Genomic DNA, 23,693 nt, shown 5'->3' with positions numbered 1-23,693 from the left:
TAATTAAAATAAGAAAAATGTTCATTCAATACTCCATCAAATTTCCTATTTTGTGATACAAGCATGGAATTTCTACACATATGATGATTTTGTATTTGATATTTTAATTGGTTATGTTTTATCTTTGGAATTGTTAATTTAGAAAAATGTGCATTCTATGGTATCCCTCCTCTTTATAGTTATAGTTTTTACCTGTATACATTTTGTTAGCTCTAATATGATTTCTAATAAACTATTTTTCCTTTAGATATATAAACATTTATTATTTCACATAAAGGAAGATGGATTGTCTTACTGAATTGGGAAAGGAAACTGTCACAAAATTGGGAGAATTGGTTGTGGAGTCAACCATGAAGCATTTCAAATATTTGACACAACACAAAAAAATCACAACAAATTTGGAGGAAGAACTTGAGAGGTTGAAAATGATAAAACAAGCATTGCAAACAAGGGTTGAAACTGAAAGAAGGAAAGGATATGAAATTGCACCTAATGTGCAAAAATGGCTCTATGATGTCACAACAATTGAAAATGAGTTGCAAAAGTGGCTCTCTGATGACAATGCTCAAATTTAGCATTTAATTATTCATTGGGAAAGGAAGCCACTAAAAGCCTTGAAAATATTACAAGCATGAAGGAAGAAGAAAACAAATTTCAAGTTATTTCATACCCCAAACCTCCATTAACACTTGGATCTACCTATACAAAAAATATCAAGAGCTTATTGTCTAGGGAGAAGATTATAAAGAGGTCATAGAGAAACTCAAGGATGATCAAGTCAATATGATTAGCATCTGTGGGATGGGCGGAGTGGGAAAAACCACAATGGTGAAAGAAGTCATCAAAATAATAGAAAAAAGTAAGCTATTTGAAGAAGTTGCAATGGCAATGTCTCCCAAGATATAAAATTATGAGAAGGTCCAAATTCAAATTGCAGAGGTTTTGGGCATGGAATTGAAAAAGGTCAGCGAGAAAGGAAGAGCCATGTAATATTAATTACATGAGAGACTGATGAGAAAAGATAAAAAGGTTCTAATTGTCCTTGATGATGTGTGGGATATTCTAGACTTTGAGTGTATTGGACTTCCTTATCTAGAACATGAGAAATATTGCAAAATATTGCTCACATCACGGGATGAAAAAGTGTGCAAAAACTTGGGATGCAATGTGAATTTTCAAGTTTCTGTGTTGTCGGAGGATGAGGCTTGGTATCTATTTCGAGAGATGTCAGGTGGAATTGTAGATACATATGATATCAACCCAATAGCAAGTGAGGTTGCAAAGGAATGTGGTGGCTTGCCTCTTGCAATTGTGACAGTTGGAAGAGCACTAAGTAATGAAGGGAAGTCGGCATGGGAGGATGCACTTAGACATTTAAGAAATTTTCAATCATCTCCCTTCTCAGACGTTGGAAAATTTGTCTACCCCAGCATTGAGCTTAGTTTAAAGTTTTTGGACAGCAGAGAACATAAGCTCTTCCTTATGCTTTGTGGATTGTATCCAGAAGACTTTGACATTCCCATTGAAAGTTTATTGTGTCATGGTTTTGGCTTGGGTCCGTTCAAAGACATCAGTGCATCATGGGAAGCAAGAAATCGAGTGCATACATTGGTGGAAGATCTAAGGAGAAAGTTTTTATTGTTGGATAGCAGTGTGCCAGGGTGTGTGAAGATGCATGATATTGTGCGTAATGTTGTTATATCAGTAGCATTTAAAAATGCAGAAGATAAATTCATGGTAAAGTACACCTTTAAGAGTCTAAAAGAAGAGAAATTGAACGAGATCAATGCAATATCACTTATTTTGGATGATACTAAAGAGTTAGAAAATGGCTTACACTGTCCGACACTTAAAATTTTACAAGTAAGTTCAAAAAGCAAGGAACCAATGTTTTGGCCTGAACTTTTCTTCCAAAGCATGAGCACACTTAAAGTTTTATCCATGAAAAATTTATGCATTCCAAAACTGCCATATTTATCCCAAGCTTCAGTCAATCTCCACACATTGCAAGTAGAACACTGTGATGTTGGAGATATATCTATAATCGGTAAGGAACTTAAACACCTAGAAGTCCTAAGTTTTGCACATTCTAATATTAAAGAACTCCCAATTGAAATAGGAAATCTGGGCAGTGTAAGATTATTAGATTTGTCAAATTGCAATGATCTTGACATCATTTCTGATAATATCTTGATAAGATTGTCTCGGTTGGAAGAACTTTACTATAGAATAGACAATTTTCCTTGGAAAAGAAATGAAGTTGCGCTCAACGAATTGAAAAAAATATCTCATCAGCTAAAGGTTGTTGAGATAAAATTTAGGGGGGCTGAAAGTTTAGTCAAGGATTTGGACTTCAAAAACTTGCAAAAGTTTTGGGTTTATGTGGATCCATACACTGATTTTCAACGATCTTTATATTTGGACTCAACTTTATTGCAAGTTAGTGGTATAGGCTATCAATCTATTGGTAGCATATTGATGATCTCACAATTGATTAAGAAATGTGAAATCCTCGTAATAAGAAATGTGAAAGCCTTGAAAAATGTTATGCCACAAATGTCACCTGATTGTCCAATTCCATGCTTGAAAGATTTAAGGGTTGATTCATGTCCAGATCTAAATACTCCCTTCACTCACTATTATAAGAAAAGAAAGAAAAAAAAAACCACTTTTTAGGTTAATTGAATAAGTGATGTATGTGGTCTATATTATAGACCAAATGCACCATTTATTCTATGAATCAAAAAAATAGTTTTTTTTTACTTATAATAGATAATGACCGGAGGGAGTATGTATTAATGGATCGTACACTAACCAGTTTTAAATTTTAATTTAACTAAATTTTTATTTACACAGTCATCAAATAGTCAATTGTTTTGCACAAGTAAAAAGAATGAACTGTGATCAATCTGAACTAACTCAGGTAGAGGAAGGTGAGCTATCAATGAATGACAAGTTGTTTTCATCTGATTGGATGCAAAAATTGGAAACAATCTTGCTACAAAATTGTTCTTCCATTAATGTGGTCTCTGACACTCAAAGATATTCATATATTTTAAATGGCCAAGTATTTCCTCAATTGAAAGAACTGAAGATATCTTACCTTAATCAACTAACACATGTCTGGAGTAAAGCTATGCATTGTGTTCAAGGTTTTCAAAATTTGAAAACCTTGACAATATCAAATTGTGACTCTTTGAGACATGTATTTACTCCAGCTATTATTAGAGCAATCACCAATATTGAGAAATTGGAGATAAGATCTTGTAAGTTGATGGAGTATTTAGTGACCACTGAAGAAGATGATGAAGGTGGCCATATTAATAAAGAGGAAGTAAATATCATCTCGTTTGAAAAATTAGATTCCTTAACACTTTCAGGACTCCCAAGTATAGCACGTGTTTCTGCAAATTCTTACGAGATAGAATTTCCATCCTTAAGAAAGTTGGTAATTGATGATTGTCCAAAGCTAGATACATTGTTTTTGCTAACCGCATATACAAAGCAAAACAATCATTTCGTTGCGTCATATTCAAATCTCGATGGCAATGGTGTTAGCGATTTTGAAGAAAATAACCCAAGACCTTCTAATTTTCAATTTGGTTGTACGCCATTGTGTTCTAAATTGATTCGACAAAGCATAAAAAATAACAAAATCAACAAGGTAACAGCTCACACATATATTTTTAATTATCCATTTATTTTTATATTTCCTTGGTATATTTTACTTATCCATATTTTCACTTGTTAATTATCATTTCTTAATAATATTTCTAACTAAACTGTACACAACTTTTATTGAATTGATTAGGCTCCTTCTGTTTCTGAAACAAAACCCAAGATAGAGTTGGGTGGTGCACCTCTTCTTGAAGATTTTTATGTAAACAATTGTTGTTTGCAAGGGATGGATAAAACAAGGATAAGATGCACACCAGTTATAGACGGACACTTGTTGCCATACTTAAAATCACTAATCATGAAAAGATGTGAAAAAATAAGTGTATTGTTATCTTCTTCGTCCATGAGATGTCTTAAGCATCTAGAGAAGCTACACATATTGGAATGCGATGACTTAAATGAGGTAGTTTCTCAAGAAGAGTCAGAGTCAAATGGAGAAAAGATTGTGTTCCCTGCATTGCAACATCTATGTCTTAGAAACCTTCCAAACCTTAAGGCTTTCTTCCAAGGACCCTGTAATCTTGATTTTCCATCACTGCAAAAAGTGGACATCGAAGATTGTCCCAATATGGAACTTTTTTCACGAGGATTTAGTAGTACACCTCAGCTTGAGGGTATCAGCATGGAGATTGAATCATTCAGCAGCGGCTACATACAGAAGAATGACATGAATGCCACTATACAAAGATTTAAAGCATGTGTAAGCCTCGTCTTAATGTTTCTAAATTACTTATCACTTATAGTACACTTAAATAATTTCAACTTAATAATTTTATTAGTTGATTAGGAGCAAGCCATTAATTTGTTATATTTAGAATACAAGTCTGTTGATACAATTAGGAGATAATTGAGATAATTAAATGAATATTTTGTAGGTGGAATTACAAAGTTCTGAGATGTTGAACTGGACGGAGCTAATTGATAAAGACATGTTTGGATACTTTTTCGAAGAAGGGACAATCAACATCACAAGATTTCATAGATTATCAATGCTTGTACCATTCAGTGAGATACAAATACTTCAACATGTGAGGGAACTCAATGCAAGTGACTGTGATTCATTGGTTGAGGTGTTTGGATCAGTAGGAGAATTTACAAAAAAAAATGATGTTGCTACACATTATCATCTACAAAAGATGAGATTGGAAGACTTGGCCAGATTGAGTGACATATGGAAACACAATATCACAAGTTTTCAAAATCTTGCAAAAATTAATGTTTCTGATTGCCCCAATTTGAGGAGTTTGCTCTCCCACTCAATGGCTAGAAGCCTTGTGCAACTTCAAAAAATAGTAGTTGAGGATTGTGAAATGATGGAGGATATAATAACAATGGAAGGGGAATCTATAAAAGGAGGCAACAAAGTCAAGACATTATTTCCTAAGTTGGAGTTATTGACACTTGAATCTCTTCCTAAGCTGAAATGTATCTGTTCAGGAGATTATGACTATGATATCTCTTTATGCACTGTTGAAGTGGACAAGGAATTCAATAATAATGATAAGGTTCAGATTTCATTTCCGCAACTAAAGGAATTAGTGCTTTGTGAAGTACCAGAGCTCAAGTGTTTTTGTTCAGGAGCGTACGACTACGATATCATGGTGTCGTCAACTAATGAGTGTCCAAATATGACAAACTTACTCCATGGAAATGTTATTGTAAACACACCCAACCTTCATAATCTATGGTGGGAATGGAATTGGGATGATATTCAAACACTCGGAGACCTAAATTTGACAATATATTATCTTCATAATTCAGAGAAATACAAGGTACAAACACATACATGCACGAGGTCTTCCACCTCAAAATGTAGACGAGGTGATACAACGACACAATAAATGTAGATATGAAGATCATTTCACATCCTCTATCCTCTATCTTCTTTGAGAATAAATAAATAAAATGAAACAAGTACACATGGCATAACAAAATGTATTTGATTTTAAATGTAAGGATGGCTAACAATCATAACCCAATCATCATTTATGACAAACTTTTTTTTAAATGACAAACATTTATGATATATTAAAGTAACAAAGTGTAACTAACAATCAAATAAAATACGGTACAAATATTTATTAATGAAGAGTATAAAAACACAAGACAAGTATTTGTCATTGACATATAAAAAAACACGGGACAAATATTTGACATTAATAAATTAAAAAAATCACGGGACACATATTTATCACTGATACTTTTTTTGATGTACGAGACACATATAGTTTGTTATCTTGAAATCACCATATATCCATTGTTATGACTGCGTTTGGATCTCCTTTTTGCAGTCATTCAATCCATATACTTATCCTGAACATTTGGAAGTAAGTATTTTTTGTCTTTCTTTCTTGAAGATGCAATTTAAGAATTTGAAAGGAGCTGCTACAAACAAATCTTTTCTCTTGAAAACAACAGTACATGTCAATTGTCAAGGTACATTGATTTGGCTTTATTTTGTGACAAGTACTGACAAATTTGATGTTATGTTTTCAATTGCTATTGCAATCTTCCATCATGAAACTGAATGGTTTTAAATTCTCTGTATCCTAAACTAGCAATATTTTAGTCTGTGACCATGGAACTTGTTAGTTTGTTAATTCAAGTTAGTGATTAGTGATTTTAATCAAGTTTGTTTTATTAAATCATATGTCAGTCAAGTTAGTTTTTAGTTGGTTACAAGTTTGTTACGTTTTTTTTTACTTGTTTGTAGCATAAGATAGTTAGGGATAAGTGATTACTTGTTCCTTAAGCCACCTAACATTTAGCATGTTTATAAGCTTCTGTAAGTGTGATTCACCAATTAATGAATTCATAATTTCATAAACTCTATTTTCCTCATTCTTCTATTCTTCTTATTCTCTCAATTCCAATAAAATCAAAACCCTAAAAACCCTACCTTGTGGAACAAGCATTGTAAGCTGCGCTAACAGAACTGAGTTCATACAATTCCCTCTCCTCAATCCACATCTTTTTTCTTTTCTTTTCTGGTATGTATTCAAACTAGTCATTTACTAATTGTGATTTGCGTCGCTATTATATTTCTAAGATGGTTATTGCAGCGAATTCATGGGAAATCAGGTAAACCTCCGGATTCAGGGAGCATTAATAATTGGAATTCCATTAATTGACGAAGAAACTCACCCTTTAAGAACTATGACAATAAACATTCTTTGAATGATTTTCAACACATTTTAGTTGATATGAATGAAAATCTCTTCTGCTTAAATTAAAGAACTACAAACTCATTTTTCTTTGATGTAGTTCTCTTTGATACCTGATCTTTTCAACTGTAAGGTTGCATTGCATTGCATTATCCCTATATTATGATTTTCATAAAAGGTGTACGTCTCTGATTCTAACTTCCTTTATCATTACTCTTATAGATAGAAAATGAGATTCTAAGACACAAGAACTAGCTTATGCCAAATGCCTCGTGTTGAAGATTTCGCTAAAGCATTGCAACTGGAGGACTTCATTCAATTTATCCACTCAAAGAATGTTTGTGACACTTATGTAGAGATTATTGACAAATTTAAGGATTTTTTTTTTATTTTTTTATAGAGAAATGTTTCTGACTATAATTTAAATAAGAAAAGAAGCATCGCTGAAGTTTATTTTGATATAGTTTATAGTAAATTTATGAGATTACAATTCAAAATTGATCTCTATGAATAAACCAAACTAAGTATTGATGAAAAGGTTGATATACTTTTTTCCAATCAAAAACAAAGATAAGGTTAAGCAAAAGTTTGATTATGTCTTAAGAATCTGTAATAACTTCTGAGGCACAATAGTTGTCCTTTGTACCAAGGCTGTAACAATTATATAAAGTCTACTTTTTGTATGCATGTTATTGTATTCTATGTTCCCAAATTAGGCTATCATAACTTCATCATTAACCTTTGAACTATGCGTACCGACCTAATCGAATTGTTGAAGTTTGAGTGCTTCCAAGTGTTGTATCACAATCTAAATTATTAATGAGAATAGATAAATTTTGTGATTAAGTAATGTGGAGAAAGTAATACATTCTATTGAACTTATATACTTCAATGTAAATTATATTAATTTACATTATTAGAAGCACACCAATCGTTGTAATATCAATTAACTTTGTGAAAAGCCACCGTACACAGGATTATAAGTAACCTGTTTAACATTGACTTCCCTGAACAATACTAGTCCATCAGCTTGTCTAAAAATTGAATTTTTGGTTTTCTGTCGGTTCAAATCTTGTTTGTCATCTCAAAACATAATGTGGCAGTGAAGTTTATATTATATTTGTGGAAGCTAGTTTTTAGGTGAGACTCCTAACAATGCACATCCATTCTAGAGCCGACATCCTTGGCTACGACAATTCGCTTTGTGAAACTTCACTCAACTTCATCTTTGGTCTGAATCCTCTTCCAGTCATAATCTTTCGTCGGTAAACCTTTACCAGAAATCAACCTTCTCATAAAAACACTACTATTAGAAGCCTAAAGGGAGAGTCCAACTAAAAGGACTAGAATCATCTAGTATTGCTCAACACAAGTACAAAGGGAGAGTCCCACACATAGTGAGAGAATCCCTTAACTTTTGATGTTTAATGGCAATGCCAATAATGAAAGTCATAATTGTCAATCATCAAATATCTATATGGATTACGTTTAAGTTAACATGTTTTCATGACATGGTTTGTTCTAAGAAACTCATGTGTTGTTCTACCAGCCTTGCATATGGTGTTAACATCAATGAGTCGACATAAAAACCAACTGATAAAGTAAAAAGAGAAAATGTTTGATAGCTTCTGCTACTATAATTGTCTCATTTTTTCTTTGTCCCTTTTTGGTTTTTCAGGGAAAAGAATTGTATTCTTTTCTTTCCTTATGCATATATCATTTTTTATGGCTATAGAGAATCAATAAATTTGGTTACTTTTTTTTTTATACATACTTTTCTTGACGTTAAGATATACCTTAAGTGTAACATTTTAAGGATGTTTTCATAATTTTTTTTCTTATCCATACATCTCACAAATTATATTTGTAGAAACTGATAATTCATTCTGAGAATTAAGAATCTTTTTTACCCTCCGATGTGAGGAGAACAGATTCCTTTCTTTATTTTTTGTTGATTCTCTTTGGTAAAGCCAAATTCTTTCTTCTACCATATAATAATTACATTCCAATTTCTTAGTCTTCACCTCACTTTTCCATTTCATTGTTTACCTCCAAACTATTCAAATATTTTTCCTTGTAAACATACCCAATTTATTGAGGAAAAAAAACGATATAGTTACATTATAAACTATATTATTTTTCTCTTGGGAACGCTTATCAACATCTCTTATTCAATCAAAAGTTACAACATAGTTTTGCTTTCTTGCGAGGGTCTGGTGAGTATTTCCAAATATTTTTGCTATTTGCTTTTCTCTGTTTTTTATCTTTTTATCTTTTTTTTTTTTTTTTTTTTTTTTTTTTTAACATCTCACCATGCCTTTTATAGTGTTTATATTTACTTTCGATTTTTTTTTTTGGTTTATATTTAAATGTGTGTAGTAATTTTAAGAATACATAAATAAATTTACAGTCTTTAAGTCATCCATCTTTAAAAAAAAAAGACTTAATACATGCTTTGGTCCCTTAACTTATTTTCGGATTTCATTTTGGTCCCCTAACTATAAAGTATCTCAATTTGGTCCCTTATGTCTTTTGCCGTTACCTCTTTTGGTCCTATCCGTTACATTTTAACTGTTTGATCTATTTTTCAAATAGAAACCGTTGGATCATGTAGGTTTATTGTAGCCTACGGTGAATGATTAACACCTGATTTTTTTGAAGTCAAAACTATATAAAAAAAATATTCCTGATTTTTTTTCAGAATTTTTTATAAAATCATTTTCTAAATTAAAAAAATTGAAAAATTTTATTTTTTTACGAAATTTTTAAAAAAGGTCATATTTTTTTTTTTTTTCAAAAAAAAACAGTTTTTTTTTCCTACAAAATTCTGGAAAAATATATAAAAAATTCAGATTTTAAAATTACAAAAAAAAAATATATTCCAGAACTTTTTAAAATCTTTTCCAAAATTTAAAAATTTGAATTTTTTTTTTTTTTACGAAATTTCAAAAAAAGGTCAGATTTTTTTTTAAAATTCTGAAAAATATTTTAATTTTTAGAAATCTGGATACAAATTATTTTAAAAATATATAAAGAGATGAAGATTGATGGTGATTTTAAATTTATATTTTTAGAAATATATAAATTTTAAAAATTAAAAAAACCTTTTTTTTCGAAAAAAAATCTGACCTTTTTTAAAAATTTCGTAAAAAAAGAAATTTTTTTAATTTTGAAAATGATTTTATAAAATTTTGAAGAAAAAAAATCAGGAATATATTTTTTTTCATGAATTTTTTTATATAGTTTTGACTTCAAAAAAATCAGGTGTTAATCATTCACCGTAGGCTACAATAAACCTACATGATCCAACGGTTTCTATTTGAAAAATAGATCAAACAGTTAAAATGTAACGGATATGACCAAAAGAATAAACGGCAAAAGACATAAGGGACCAAATTGAGACACTTTATAGTTAGGGGACCAAAATAAAATCCGAAAATAAGTTAAGGAACCAAAGCATGTATTAAGCCAAAAAAAAGTGTTTACTTGTATCGACTATAGGTGAATCTCTTACATGACAAATTCAATCACATGTTGATAAGAGTCAGTTGGGAGGCTAAGAAAAAGTTGAATTTAGTGATAGCCGTCATAGTCCTCTTACTCAAAATATGATACTAACAAAACGAGTCCTTCAGTCACTTACGACTATCATGAAGTATTGATGATCTTATCTACCCAAAAAAAAAAAAGTATTGATGATCTTTTTTTTTTCAAAAAAAAAAATATCCGGTGTCACCTCTCAAAACGAGGGTAAAAAGATCCCAACATAAAACAAATAATTTTAAGGGAAATGCTAACTGGTGCCCCGGGGCATTGGTTAAGGATAATAAAAAGGGAAATTATATGTTAATTATTGCATTGAAAATTGTTTAATTAATCCATAAATAAGTCAACAAAACTTTCTTTTAGGGTAAGAATTTCCTTTTTTTGTATGCTTAACCAGTGCCCGGGGCACCGGTTAGCATGACCCTAATTTTAATTAGGAAAATCAAGTAATGATATCATGAAAAGTATTCAAAACATCAATTAATTAGTCTTCACATATTTCTTGCATAACAAAAATTATAATCTCATATATTATATCTTTCTCACATCACATATTCGTATTCGCATTGGCACAAAGTAGTTAAACATAACGAAAATTTAATTTCAAAACACAGGCATAGAAACATGATCTTAGTTCCCTTGGTAACATATAAATCGTAATACATGTCAAGGAACACAATAAGATGCTCACTTAATTGGAGGTTTTTTTTTTTATGTTAATAACAAAATGGTTCTGCCCCCACCGGCGGAGCCACTTAGAGCACAATCGCCACTGTCAGCTCCTCCTTGGTCGGAACATTTTTTATGCTGAGGTTAGGATTGGGATTAATGGATCACTCTAATCCTGTTATGATATTGAAATATGGTGGTGAAACCATATTGCCTGCACCTTCATTTAGTTCCTTACATCAACAATTTTTCCTAATTAACATGACAACTTCCATATCTTTGCTAATTATATTTACTTCCTGGTCTCATCACATGTATAAAATTGTAGAAACAATTCCTTCAAGAACACCACTGATTTTGGTGAAAATGATTAGGGCTTTATTTTGCTCATCATCTATATCTCTGCGTCAACCAATAGTCTTGCCTTCTTAGTTTGGCAGCTATCTTTAGGTGTTAATGGCTCTTCTCCGTTTCTTATATATTTTGCCAAATAAACAAATTCTTATCTACTATTTTGCAAAGTATTTAGCTGCAGTTTCAATGTTTTATGCTGGCTTTTTAATCTTAATAAACAACTATGGATCATGAAAAAGATATTAGAGTTTACTTCTCTCCTATTTATAACCCAACAACATAGAGTTGATATGCTAGGTAGAAGAACAAATTGGTGACTTATAATTATTGTATTTCTTATCCTATATATTTATACATTTTGCTAGCAAGCAAATTGCCTATTTATAATAGTATTATTTTTATCTTTGTAATTATCTAAAAATATATTAGATCTAACACATTTTTCTGTTCCTTGTTTGTTTTGCCTATCATAATTCAGAGAACTTCCACTTAAAGCAAAGAAAGATGGAGTTTCTTACTGAACTATCAAAAGAAGCTGTCTCAAAACTTGGAGAATTGGCAGTGCAGTCTACAGTGAAGCAGTTTGAATATGTGATCCAGCACAAACAAATTATTGCCGACTTGAAGGAAGAACACAATAAGTTGAAGGGTGTCAAAGAAGCTCTACAAGCATGGGTTGACACAAAAAGAATGAATAGAGAAGGAACTGAACCTAACATAGAAAAGTGGCTCAATGACGTTGCAGCATTTGAAAATGTGTTACAAAGTTTCTACGAAGAAAAAGTTAAGATGAACAAGAAATGTTTTGGTGGAAAGTGTCCAAATTTGACATATAATTACTCATTGGGAAAGCAAGCCTCTAAAAGCATTGAATATATTATAAGGTTGAAGGAGGAAAAAAATGAATTCCAGCTCATATCCTACCATAAAGCTCCACCAACTCTTGGATCCACCTTCACTGAAGATATTAAGAGCTTGGAGTCTAGGAAGATAATCATAAAAGGAGTCATAGAGAAACTGAAGGATGATAAGTTCAAAAGAATAAGCATATGTGGAATGGGTGGAGTGGGAAAAACCACTCTGGTAAAAGAAATCATCAAATCTGTAGAAAATAAGTTATTTGATAAAGTTGTGATGGCAGTGATATCCCAAAATCCTGATTACAAGTATATCCAAAGTCAAATTGCTGATTGTTTAGGCTTGAGTTTGAAAAGTGAAAGTGTGGATGGAAGAGGCAGGGAATTAATTCATAGGTTGAAGGAAATCGATGATGATGGAAAGATTAAAGTCCTAGTTGTGCTCGATGATGTGTGGAGTGAGCTTAATTTTGATTGGGTGGGACTTCCATCTCGAGATAATCAAAAATGTAGCAAAATAATATTCACATCACGAAATGAAAAGGAATGTCAAAAGATGGGAAGCCAAGTGAATTTTCATGTTTCTATTTTGCTTAAGGATGAAGCCTGGTATCTGTTTCAATCAATGGCAGGTGATGTTGTATATGAACCTCGTATTTATCCAATAGCAAAACAAGTTGCAAAGGAATGTGGAGGCTTGCCTCTTGCTATTGTAATTGTTGGAAAAGCACTTGAAAATGAGAAAAAGCTTAGTGCATGGGAGGATGCATTTGAACAATTACAAAATTCACAATCATCTTCCTTCTCAGATGTTCACAATTTTGTTTACTCACGCATCGAACTTAGTTTCAAATTTTGGGGTAGCACAGAACACAAGAAATTCCTTATGCTTTGTGGATTGTTTCCGGAAGACTTTGACATACCTATTGAAAGTTTATTATGTCACGCAATGGGCTTGGGATTGTTCAAAGCTATCGGTGAGCCATGGAAAGCAAGAAACCGAGTGAATAGTTTTGTGGACGATCTAAAGAGATGCTTCTTGTTGTTGGATAGCAATGTCCCAGGGTGTGTGAAGATACATGATATTGTACGTGATGTTGTCATATTAGTTGCATTTAAAATAGAACATGGGTTTATGGTGAGATATGACATGAAGAGTTTGAAAGAAGAGAAATTAAATGACATCAGTGCATTATCACTTATCTTGAATGAGACGGTAGGGTTAGAAGACAACTTAGAGTGTCCTACCCTTCAGCTTCTACAAGTTAGATCAAAAGAAAAGAAACCAAACCATTGGCCGGAACATTTCTTCCAATGCATGAAATCACTCAAAGTTTTGTCTATGCAAAATGTGTACATTCCAAAACTTCCATCTCTATCTCAAGTCTCAGTTAGCCTCCATATGCTGCTATTAGAATATTGTGATGTTGGAGATATATCTATAATTGGTAAGGAACTTATACACCTAGAAGTCTTAAGTTTTGCACACTCTAAAATTAAAGAACTTCCAGTTGAAATAGGAAACTTGAGCATTCTAAGATTATTGGATTTGACAAATTGCAATGATCTTAAAGTCATTTCTACTAATGTCTTGATAAGATTGTCTCGATTGGAAGAACTTTATTTAAGGATGGACAATTTTCCTTGGGAAAAAAATGAAATTGCGATCAATGAGTTGAAAAAGATATCTCATCAGCTAAAGGTTGTTGAGATGAAAGTCAGAGGGACTGAAATTTCAGTCAAGGACTTGAACTTATACAACCTACAAAAGTTTTGGATTTATGTGGATCTTTATAGTGATTTTCAGCGCTCTGCATATTTGGAGTCAAATTTATTGCAAGTCGGTGCTATAGATTATCAATCTATTAATAGCATATTGATGGTCTCACAATTGATTAAGAAATGTGAAATCCTTGCAATAAGAAAGGTGAAAAGCTTGAAAAATGTTATGCCACAAATGTCACCTGATTGTCCAATTCCATACTTGAAAGATTTAAGGGTTGATTCATGTCCTGATCTCCAACATCTGATAGATTGTAGTGTTCGTTGCAATGACTTTCCACAAATCCATTCATTGTCTTTGAAAAAACTTCAGAATTTGAAAGAGATGTGTTATACACATAATAACCATGAGGTCAAGGGAATGATAATTGACTTCTCATATTTTGTGAAATTGGAATTAATAGACCTCCCAAACTTGTTTGGCTTTAACAATGCTATGGATTTGAAAGAGCTCAATCAAGTAAGCAATTTATGTTTTTTTGTGGTTATAGATTATTATTATTATTATTAACATTTTTATTTACACTATCATCATATAGTCAATTGTTTTGCACAGGTAAAAAGAATTAGTTGTGATAAATCTGAACTAACAAGGGTCGAGGAAGGTGTGCTATCAATGAGTGGCAAGTTGTTTTCATCTGATTGGATGCAACATTTCCCAAAATTGGAAACAATCTTGCTACAAAATTGTTCTTCCATTAATGTGGTCTTTGACACTGAAAGATATTTAGATGGCCAAGTATTTCCACAATTGAAAGAACTGGAGATATCTCACCTTAATCAACTAACACATGTCTGGAGTAAAGCTATGCATTGTGTTCAAGGTTTTCAAAATTTGAAAACTTTGACAATATCAAATTGTGACTCTCTGAGACAAGTATTTACTCCAGCTATTATTGGAGCAATCACCAATATTGAGGAATTGGAGATACAATCTTGTAAGTTGATGGAGTATTTAGTGACAGATGATGAAGATGGTGATGAAGGTGACCATATTAATAAAGAGGAAGTAAATATTATCTCGTTTGAAAAATTAGATTCCTTAACACTTTCAAGACTCCCAAGTATAGCACATGTTTCTGCAAATTCTTACAAGATAGAATTTCCATCCTTAAGAAAGTTGGTAATTGATGATTGTCCAAAGCTAGATACATTGCTTTTGCTATGTGCATATACAAAGCACACAAATCATTCCACTGCATCATATTTAAATCTTGATGGCACTGGTGTTAGCCATTTTGAAGAAAACAACCCAAGATCTTCTAATTTTCATTCTGGTTGTACGCCGCTGTGTTCTAAATTGATTCGACAAAGCAAAAAAAATAACAAAATCAACAAGGTAAAAGCTCACACATATATTTTTAATTATCCATTTATTTTTATATTTCCTTGGTATAATTTACTTATCCATATGTTCACTTGTTGATTATCATTTCTTAATAATATAAATTGTACACGACTTTTATTACATGATTAGGCTCCTTCTGTTTCTGAAACAAAACTCGAGATAGAGTTGGGTGGTGCACCTCTTCTTGAAGATCTTTATGTAAACTATTGTGGTTTGCAAGGGATGGATAAAACAAGGATAAGAAGCGCGCCAGTTATAGACGGACACTTGTTCCCATACTTAAAATCACTAATCATGGAGAGCTGTAACAAAATAAGTGTCTTGTTATCTTTTTCGTCTATGAGATATCTTGAGCGTCTAGAGAAGCTACACGTATTGAATTGCAGAAACTTAAATGAGATAGTATCTCAAGAAGAATCAGAATCAAGTGAAGAAAAGATTGTGTTCCCAGCATTGCAAGATCTGCTTCTTGAAAACCTTCCAAACCTTAAGGCTTTCTTCAAAGGACCCTGTAATCTTGATTTTCCATCACTACAAAAAGTGGACATCACAGATTGCCCTAATATGGAATTGTTTTCACGAGGACTTTGTAGTGCACAGAATCTTGAGGATATCAACATATGTCAGAATGAATTATGCATCACCAGCTACATAAATAAGAATGACATGAATGCCACTATACAAAGATCTAAAGCATGTGTAAGCCTCGTCTTAATGTATCTTAATTACATATCACTTATAGTACACTTAAATAATTTCGACTTAATAATTTTAATAATTGATTAGGAGCAAGCCAATAATATGCTATTTTTAGAATACAAATCTGTCAATGCAATTATGACATGTTTGGATATTTAAATCAATATTTTGTAGGTGGAATTGAAAAGTTCTGAGATGTTGAACTGGAAGGAGCTAATTGATAAAGACATGTTTGGATACTTTTCCAAAGAAGGGGCAATATACATCAGAGAATTTCGTAGATTATCAATGCTTGTACCATTCAGTGAGATACAAATGCTTCAACATGTAAGGATACTCGGTGTAGGTGACTGTGATTCATTGGTTGAGGTGTTTGAATCAGAAGGAGAATTTACAAAAAGGGGTGTCGCTACACATTATCATCTACAAAAGATGACACTGGAATATTTGCCAAGATTGAGTCGCATATGGAAACACAATATCACAGAGTTTGTAAGCTTTCAGAATCTAACAGAAATTGAAGTTTCTGATTGCCGCAATTTGAGGAGTTTGCTCTCCCATTCTATGGCTAGAAGCCTTGTGCAACTTCAAAAAATAGTAGTTGTTAGATGTGGAATCATGGAGGAGATAATAACAATAGAAGGGGAATCTATAGAAGGAGGCAACAAAGTCAAGACTTTATTTCCTTAGTTGGAGGAATTGACACTTTTAAATCTTCCTATGTTGAAATGTGTTTGTTCAGGAGATTATGACTATGATATCCCTTTATGCACTGTTGAAGTGGACAAGGAATTCAATAATAATGATAAGGTTCTGATTTCATTTCCACAATTAAAGGATTTAGTGCTTCGTGAAGTACCAGAGCTCAAGTGTTTTTGTTCAGGAGCGTACGACTATGATATCATGGTGTCGTCAACTAATGAGTATCCAAATACGACAACCTTTCCCCATGGAAACGTTGTTGTAAACACACCCATCCTTCGTAAACTAGACTGGAATCGAATTTATATAGATGCACTCGAAGACCTTAATTTGACAATATATTATCTTCAAAATTCAAAGAAATACAAGGTACACACATACATGACGTCTCCCAATTTGAACATTATATGAAACTACTCAATTAACTTTAAATTTAGATTAAATCAATTTTATGTTGGGTGTTATGCAGGTGGAATTACAAAAATTAGAGACATTTAGAGATATAGATGAAGAGCTTGTTGGCTACATCAAAAGAGTAACAAATCTTGACATTGTAAAGTTTAACAAGCTATTGAATTGCATTCCATCCAACATGATGCAATTATTCTCACATGTGAAGTCTCTAACAGTGAAAGAATGTGAGTGCTTAGTAGAGATATTTGAATCAAATGATAGCATCTTGCAGTGTGAACTAGAGGTCTTAGAAATAGAATTGTTTTCTCTTCCAAAACTGAAGCACATATGGAAAAATCATGGTCAAACTTTAAGGTTCGGGTGTTTAGAAGAGATAAGGATCAAGAAGTGCAATGATTTGGAATATGTGATTCCGGATGTTTCCGTGGTCACAAGCCTTCCAAGTTTGGTGTCGATTCGTGTGTCTGAATGCGAGAAGATGAAGGAGATCATTAGGAATAATTGTTCACAACAGAAAGCTAAGATTAAATTTCCAATATTGGAGGAAATATTACTAGAGAAGCTTCCTAGCCTCAAATGTTTCAGTGAAAGCTATTTCCCTTGCTATGTTGAGATGCCAAAATGTGAGTTGATAGTAATTAATGACTGCCCAGAGATGAAGACCTTTTGGTACGAAGGAATCTTATACACTCCAGGTCTTGAAGAGATTTATGTAGAAAATACTAAATTTGACAAAGATGAAGATGTTAATGAAGTGATACAACGACAGAATAAATGATTGAGTGTTTGGTGTGAGGTATGAATTATTACAACTATCTCCTTTTGTCCCTCCTACCTATGTCTCTTTCCTCACTCGTTTATAATCTCTGGTTTAGAGAAGAACCCATCTTCTTTAATGCATGAATTTCTCATTGAAGTTTCGAAAATAATTTCACATAAAGGAACTAAGATTTTGTGTACAACTTTATCAATTAGGAGGGATACAAAATGTCCAACATTCCATTTGGACTAATTCATTCATGCTGATCTTTTACTCTTGCCGTCTTTGCAAGAAACTTGTAAGAAGTGTGATTTGCGTCACTTATTATATTTCTAAGAACTTGGAATTACATTTACTACTTTTCTTCTATCATATTGCCATACCCCTTTAAGCCGTATGGCAATAAACATTCTTAAAATCCTTTTCTCCACACTTTAATTGATATGAGTGATTTCTTTTCTGCTTAAATTAAAGAACTACAAACTCATTTGATACCTCATCTTTTCAACTCCAAGGTTGCATTGCATTATCCCTATATTATGACGATTTTCATAAAAAGGTGTTATAGATGGAAAATGAAAATCTCAGAGAACAAGAACTAGCTTCAGCCATAAGCAATATGTTGAGGCATTGAATCTGGAAGACTTTTATCCATTCAGAATATTTGTGACTCTTAAGTAGAGATTATTGTCAAATTCAAGGATTTTTTTTATATATATATGTTTAAATAAGGAAGAATCATTTGCTAAAGTATATAGTAAGTAAATTGATAAGATTACAATTAACATTGATGAAAAGGTTGATATACTTTTTTCCAATCAAACAAACACACAGATAAGGTTAAGCAAAAGTACTTACTTGATAGTATTGATTCAAACACAATTAAGAAATTAAAACCAACCCTTTCTTGTCTAGTTGAGTAATTCCAATCTTTGGTAAGAATAAGACATATATACATCCATCAATAGGTCAAGCCAAGGCATATCCACGTTAAAACAACTAGCTAGCTAGAATGAATTGATTGATATTAAGGATGTGAAATACATCTTATCCTATCTTAATCAATATTTACAATGAAGATGACAAGATTGGTAACATCCAAACAATAAGATAGATATCATCAAAGTATACGTGGCTCCAAAACTAGTGCTCCCTTTATATCGGTTTCTTTCTATGTTAATTTGTTCTCTGGCTGCTATGTCAATGCGTGACCCACATAAATCTTGCATGATTTTTGTCAATTTATGAATGTTGTATTAATCAAATAATTAGCCGCTTAGATTTTTGAGGGATAGATTAGTTAAAAATACAGAGGTCAAAGTAAAAGCGATGAATTCTCTATTGATACCACATAGAATTTTTATTTGTTTTTTACTTTTAAGAAGGCTATCGAATTGTGTGTAAAGAGAGGTTATTAGTTAGTCTTTATTTATAGTCAAGGATTAGGGTTCTAACTCTCAAACTTTTATTGATCAAAGCAGTAAAATATAAAAGTAGGAGAGGTCTGAACCAATACATCAGAGTCACTTAGTGAAAAATCTATGAAAAGAGAAATCGGATCTATCCCAAGAAAGGGAATGTCCTAAGGAACAAGGTGTCAAAGATAACCAATAACATAAAAATTAGTCAAAAGTATGACCATTCTTGGCCTAACAACGACTAAAAGACTACTCTCTCTATGAAAATTTGCACAAAAGTATTGGTATTCTCAGATATTCTGTTGCACTTGAACCAACTATTCTGTATCGGCCAAAGAGGTTTTGGAGGTACCCTTTTGAGCACAAGTCCTCATGATATAATTCGTTTATGTGTTAGTGATGAGAGGCGATCCAACCCATAAGACCGATGAGCATTAGCCCAATCTAAAACAGTTTATAAGTCTCTTTTAGATATTAAAAAATCATATAGTCAAAAGGTAATACTTATATGTGAAAATGAAACAATAAGATGTAGTAGTAGTACTTGAACTTAAATAAAATAGTAAAGAAGTAAGTAAGAAAAAAGGGAATTGGGAAGAGAGTTAACGCGTGAAGGATGAGGACGCGCTTGACTGTCAAAGATGAAACAATCTCAATAGTCAACACTCAGTACGGTACCATACCATACCACCTCACCAACCTCTCATATTATATTCTTTTTTTCACTCACTCATTCACTAGTTACTTCTTCTACTCAAGATTCATAAACAGATACTATTACTGTGATCCAGTTCACACCCTTTGCACCGTCAAGAATCTCAGAATTGAGCTCTTGTAAAATACTTAAGAGAAGAGCAAAAATAAAATAAAATACTTAAGTTGTGTTCCTTGAAATGTTCAAATTCAGTTTTTGATATTAAAATATTATCTTGTATAGAGTGTGAGAGTTAACTTAAAATCAGAAATCTGGAGAATCGTGTCACGATGGAGAAGCATCGCGCCACGATTGTTGAAGCAAGATTCTGAGGAAGCTACTGGAATTTTCGTGCCACGATGGCATCGTTGAAGATAAAAATAAAACGTATTTTCAGTTAGATTTGTTTCAGTTTTTTAAGGGTTTACTTTCCACTATAAATATAAGTCTTGTATCAGATGATAAAGTGTGTAGAAAAACAGGGTTTAGAAACCAACATACAAACTAGGGTTTATAGAGAATTTCTCTTGGCAACAACACTAGGGTTGGGATTGTTTTGATTCACCTTGAACAGAGCACTATTAGGATTGAGTCTCTTGGTCACGGGAAGAGGCTGGGACTTGGGTAAAATTAGGTTAACTCAATATCTCTTTGTAAAGAAACTCATATCATTATAGTGGAACGGAGAGCTGCTCTCTCCCCCAGACTAGGTCATCATTAGACCGAACTGGGTAAACAAATTCTTGTGTTCTTCTTCTTCTTCCTTTTACCTCTTGCTGTTTATTTTTGTTTGGATTATTTGCTACCCGCTTAATTTGATTACTTGATATTAATTTGTTCCACGCATCAAGTTTTATTGGTGTGGTTTTCTCAACAAATTCACAAAGAGTGATAAAGTATTATAGCATATGATCTCTCAAATATAGTTAGAAGCTCAGTCCATGATCAATTGAGTTTGTCTCTTTTGTGTTAAGTAATTTATTACCAAAAAAATAAAGACGTTAAAAGCTAAAACTCAATTTTAATATGAGGATGCAAAACAAGTTTTGAAATACATCAGAAATGTTGAAAGATTGATCATGGTAATCATGAGAAATTATTTCAGGTTATTTTCAAAAGGGAAATGCTAACCGATGCCCCCGAGGTACCGGTTAAGGATATGAAAAAGGAAATTATATAGTAGTTAATGCATTGAAATTGTGTAATTAATTTATAGTAAAGTCAAAAACAGTTTACTTTTATGGTATACTTAATCAGTGCCCCAGAGGCACCGGTTAGCAGGATCCTTTTCAAAAATCTAAACGTAGAAGTTCTATTAAAATTCAATGACATTTTATGTGTGTCATGGTCATTTAATTTTGTTTTATTTAAAGTTTTTTCTTTTTAAAACTTTCGAGGTCATCAAAGGAAGAAAAAAATTCTAATCAAAATCAAGTTCATCTTGGGGTGGGATTAGATTTTGACATACATTTGAAAGACTGGAAATAGTTTTAATCATATAGGAAACTATCTGAAGTATTTTTATTTTTATGTTTGTTGAAACTTCTGATTCTTCGTTTCACAAAGTTATGTTGTGTATATCTAAGTATTTTACTATGTAGAATATAAAAATCAGTGAACGAAATGTAAAGCCCGTACTAAATTGTCTAAAGTATTTAGCTAAGTATTAATTTAGTACTAAATACATTAAAATTTACGGCATAAACAATTTTGTTCAAATGAATTACATCAAAAACATAAGATTTTGTCTGATACATTATTAATATGGGTGTACATTTTTTATAACTATTTTTGTTTTGTGTCTTTAACTACTGTGTGGGTAATATTTCTTGTGTGTTGTCTTGTTATTTATTTTATTTTGACTCTTAGTGTGTTTTGTCTTTTATACGATTTCTTTGATTTATCCATTTTCTATATTTATTCCTTAAGTATGTTATTTGTTGAGTACTTTTGTATGTTTGGAGCATAAGTTTTTTTTAATCGTGTTTAATTACTTGTTTGTGTGTTTGATTTATGATTAGTGAATTTTTAGTTAAGGATGGTATTTTAGTTATTTTAGGACTAAGAGTGTTTTGGTCATTTTAAAATAAAGGATATTTTAATAATTTTGGTGTGGTGAGTTGTTTAGTAGTGGGGAGAGAGAGGGAGAGGGAGAGAGAGAGGGGGGGAGAGAGAGATCTTAGAAGAGGAGCAAAGGTAGGAGGCAAGATAGAAGAGAAGATTGAAGTTTTAGGAGATTGAGGTGAGGGGGATAGGTTTCATTCTCATAATAAGCTATAATCACTTTTCTAGCTTTTGGGTCATGTTTGATTTGCTTAATTTATGAAATTTTGCTTATTTGTGTGAAAACCAATAATTTGTTGATGATTATTGCTTAAAGATGTCTTAAATCACTTGTTGAATCGTTGAATATTTTTGAATATTGTTGGGTTATGAATTGTTCGTGTTGGTTGTGAGGTTTTGGAATTTTTGTGAAAAATGATCATGATTAGAAAAATTTAATTAATTCATGATATGAATCCATGTTTAATGTGTTTAAATTGTTCCTTTTACCTGTGTTATTTGTTGATGAAGTTTGTGAAACGAATTTGGGTCAATTGGGATAAAAAAAAAATTGGATTTTAGGGTGCTTTTGGTGTGAGTTCCCGAGAGGAACCCATTTTCCTGTCCTATGGAGCTCGCTGGGCGAGCCTATCTGTGTCATGGCGAGCGACGCAAAACTGCGTGCATAATTCTACACGTTCTGGGCCTTTGGGGGTTGTTTCTGAACATCCCTGAGTGTTCCTTTTGTGTTGTTTTGACTAATAAAGTTGTTGGAACATTTTTTTACTTGGATTTAAAATGGTTTTATCAATTTGAGACGAACTTTGAATGAGAAATGAACATGAACTTGAAATAATCGAATAATAATTTTTCTTGAATGAAATGATGAGGCTAAGACTTATTTTATGTAATAATGGACATAGAATAACCAAGTAGGATTGATATGATCATGTAACTTGATTTTTATGTGAAAATGAAAAATGGACAAACTTTGAAGAAAAATAGACGGACTTTGATAAATGATGGTTTGTGCTAAGTTAACTTTATAAATGATTGTTGGCTATTTCTTATATGATGTTTGATGACCAATGTCAAATTATTTGTGTCATTTTCTTTGTTGTTATTATACTCCTTATACTCACTATAGTTGAATATAAAAAATAATTTTTCAAGTAGATCACAATTTGATAACCCCCCTCCTTCCACCCCCACCCACACATACACACACCCTTCCCCTTTTTTACGATTTTCTCACCTTCAGGGCACACATAATAAAACAAACCAGTGATGAGCATAAACCCAAGCGGAAGAGTAGCGCAAACCTAGGAATCGAATAAAAAGAACGAAACCTAGAAATGAATTGAAACAAATATGAGTTGGTCATATAGATGAATATGAGATGACCAACTAATACAAAATCGAAATAAACAAATCTAGAATCCAAAAGAAAAAGAAAAAAAAACTAAACACGGATTTGAGATGAGCAACTGAGAAGCTGAATGCGAGATAATTTGAACAACATATCTCTAAGAAAAATATAGACGCGTTGATGGATGATGTTAGTG

The 23,693-nt window shown here is 32.2% G+C and overlaps 3 protein-coding genes across 3 annotated transcripts; all 3 read left to right on the top strand.

Moving 5' to 3' along the window:
• Positions 1-567: 567 nt before the first annotated feature.
• On the top strand, positions 568-6,215 carry LOC11417617 (disease resistance protein At4g27190). Its single transcript, XM_024769555.2, has 5 exons — positions 568-2,608; positions 3,219-3,448; positions 3,812-4,378; positions 4,554-5,450; positions 5,970-6,215. Exons 1-5 carry the CDS (start codon positions 1,012-1,014, stop codon positions 6,213-6,215), a joined length of 3,537 nt encoding a protein of 1,178 aa, XP_024625323.2. The 5' UTR covers positions 568-1,011.
• A 5,680-nt stretch (positions 6,216-11,895) lies between these two features.
• Positions 11,896-16,787, top strand: LOC11422687 (probable disease resistance protein At4g27220). The gene is made up of 4 exons (XM_024769983.2): positions 11,896-14,510; positions 14,607-15,389; positions 15,528-16,097; positions 16,272-16,787. The coding sequence occupies exons 1-4, from the start codon at positions 11,916-11,918 to the stop codon at positions 16,785-16,787; spliced, it is 4,464 nt and encodes a 1,487-aa protein (XP_024625751.1). The 5' UTR covers positions 11,896-11,915.
• On the top strand, positions 15,532-18,307 carry LOC120576870 (uncharacterized). Its single transcript, XM_039827464.1, has 3 exons — positions 15,532-16,097; positions 16,272-17,168; positions 17,269-18,307. Exons 2-3 carry the CDS (start codon positions 16,818-16,820, stop codon positions 17,989-17,991), a joined length of 1,074 nt encoding a protein of 357 aa, XP_039683398.1. The 5' UTR covers positions 15,532-16,097; positions 16,272-16,817; the 3' UTR covers positions 17,992-18,307.
• The last annotated feature ends 5,386 nt before the right edge of the window (positions 18,308-23,693 follow it).

This window comes from Medicago truncatula, chromosome 7 (genome assembly GCF_003473485.1).
Source record: "Medicago truncatula cultivar Jemalong A17 chromosome 7, MtrunA17r5.0-ANR, whole genome shotgun sequence".
NCBI lineage: Eukaryota > Viridiplantae > Streptophyta > Magnoliopsida > Fabales > Fabaceae > Medicago > Medicago truncatula.
Note: the sequence above shows the minus strand (reverse complement) of the source record. Positions and strands in the feature narration are given on the sequence as shown.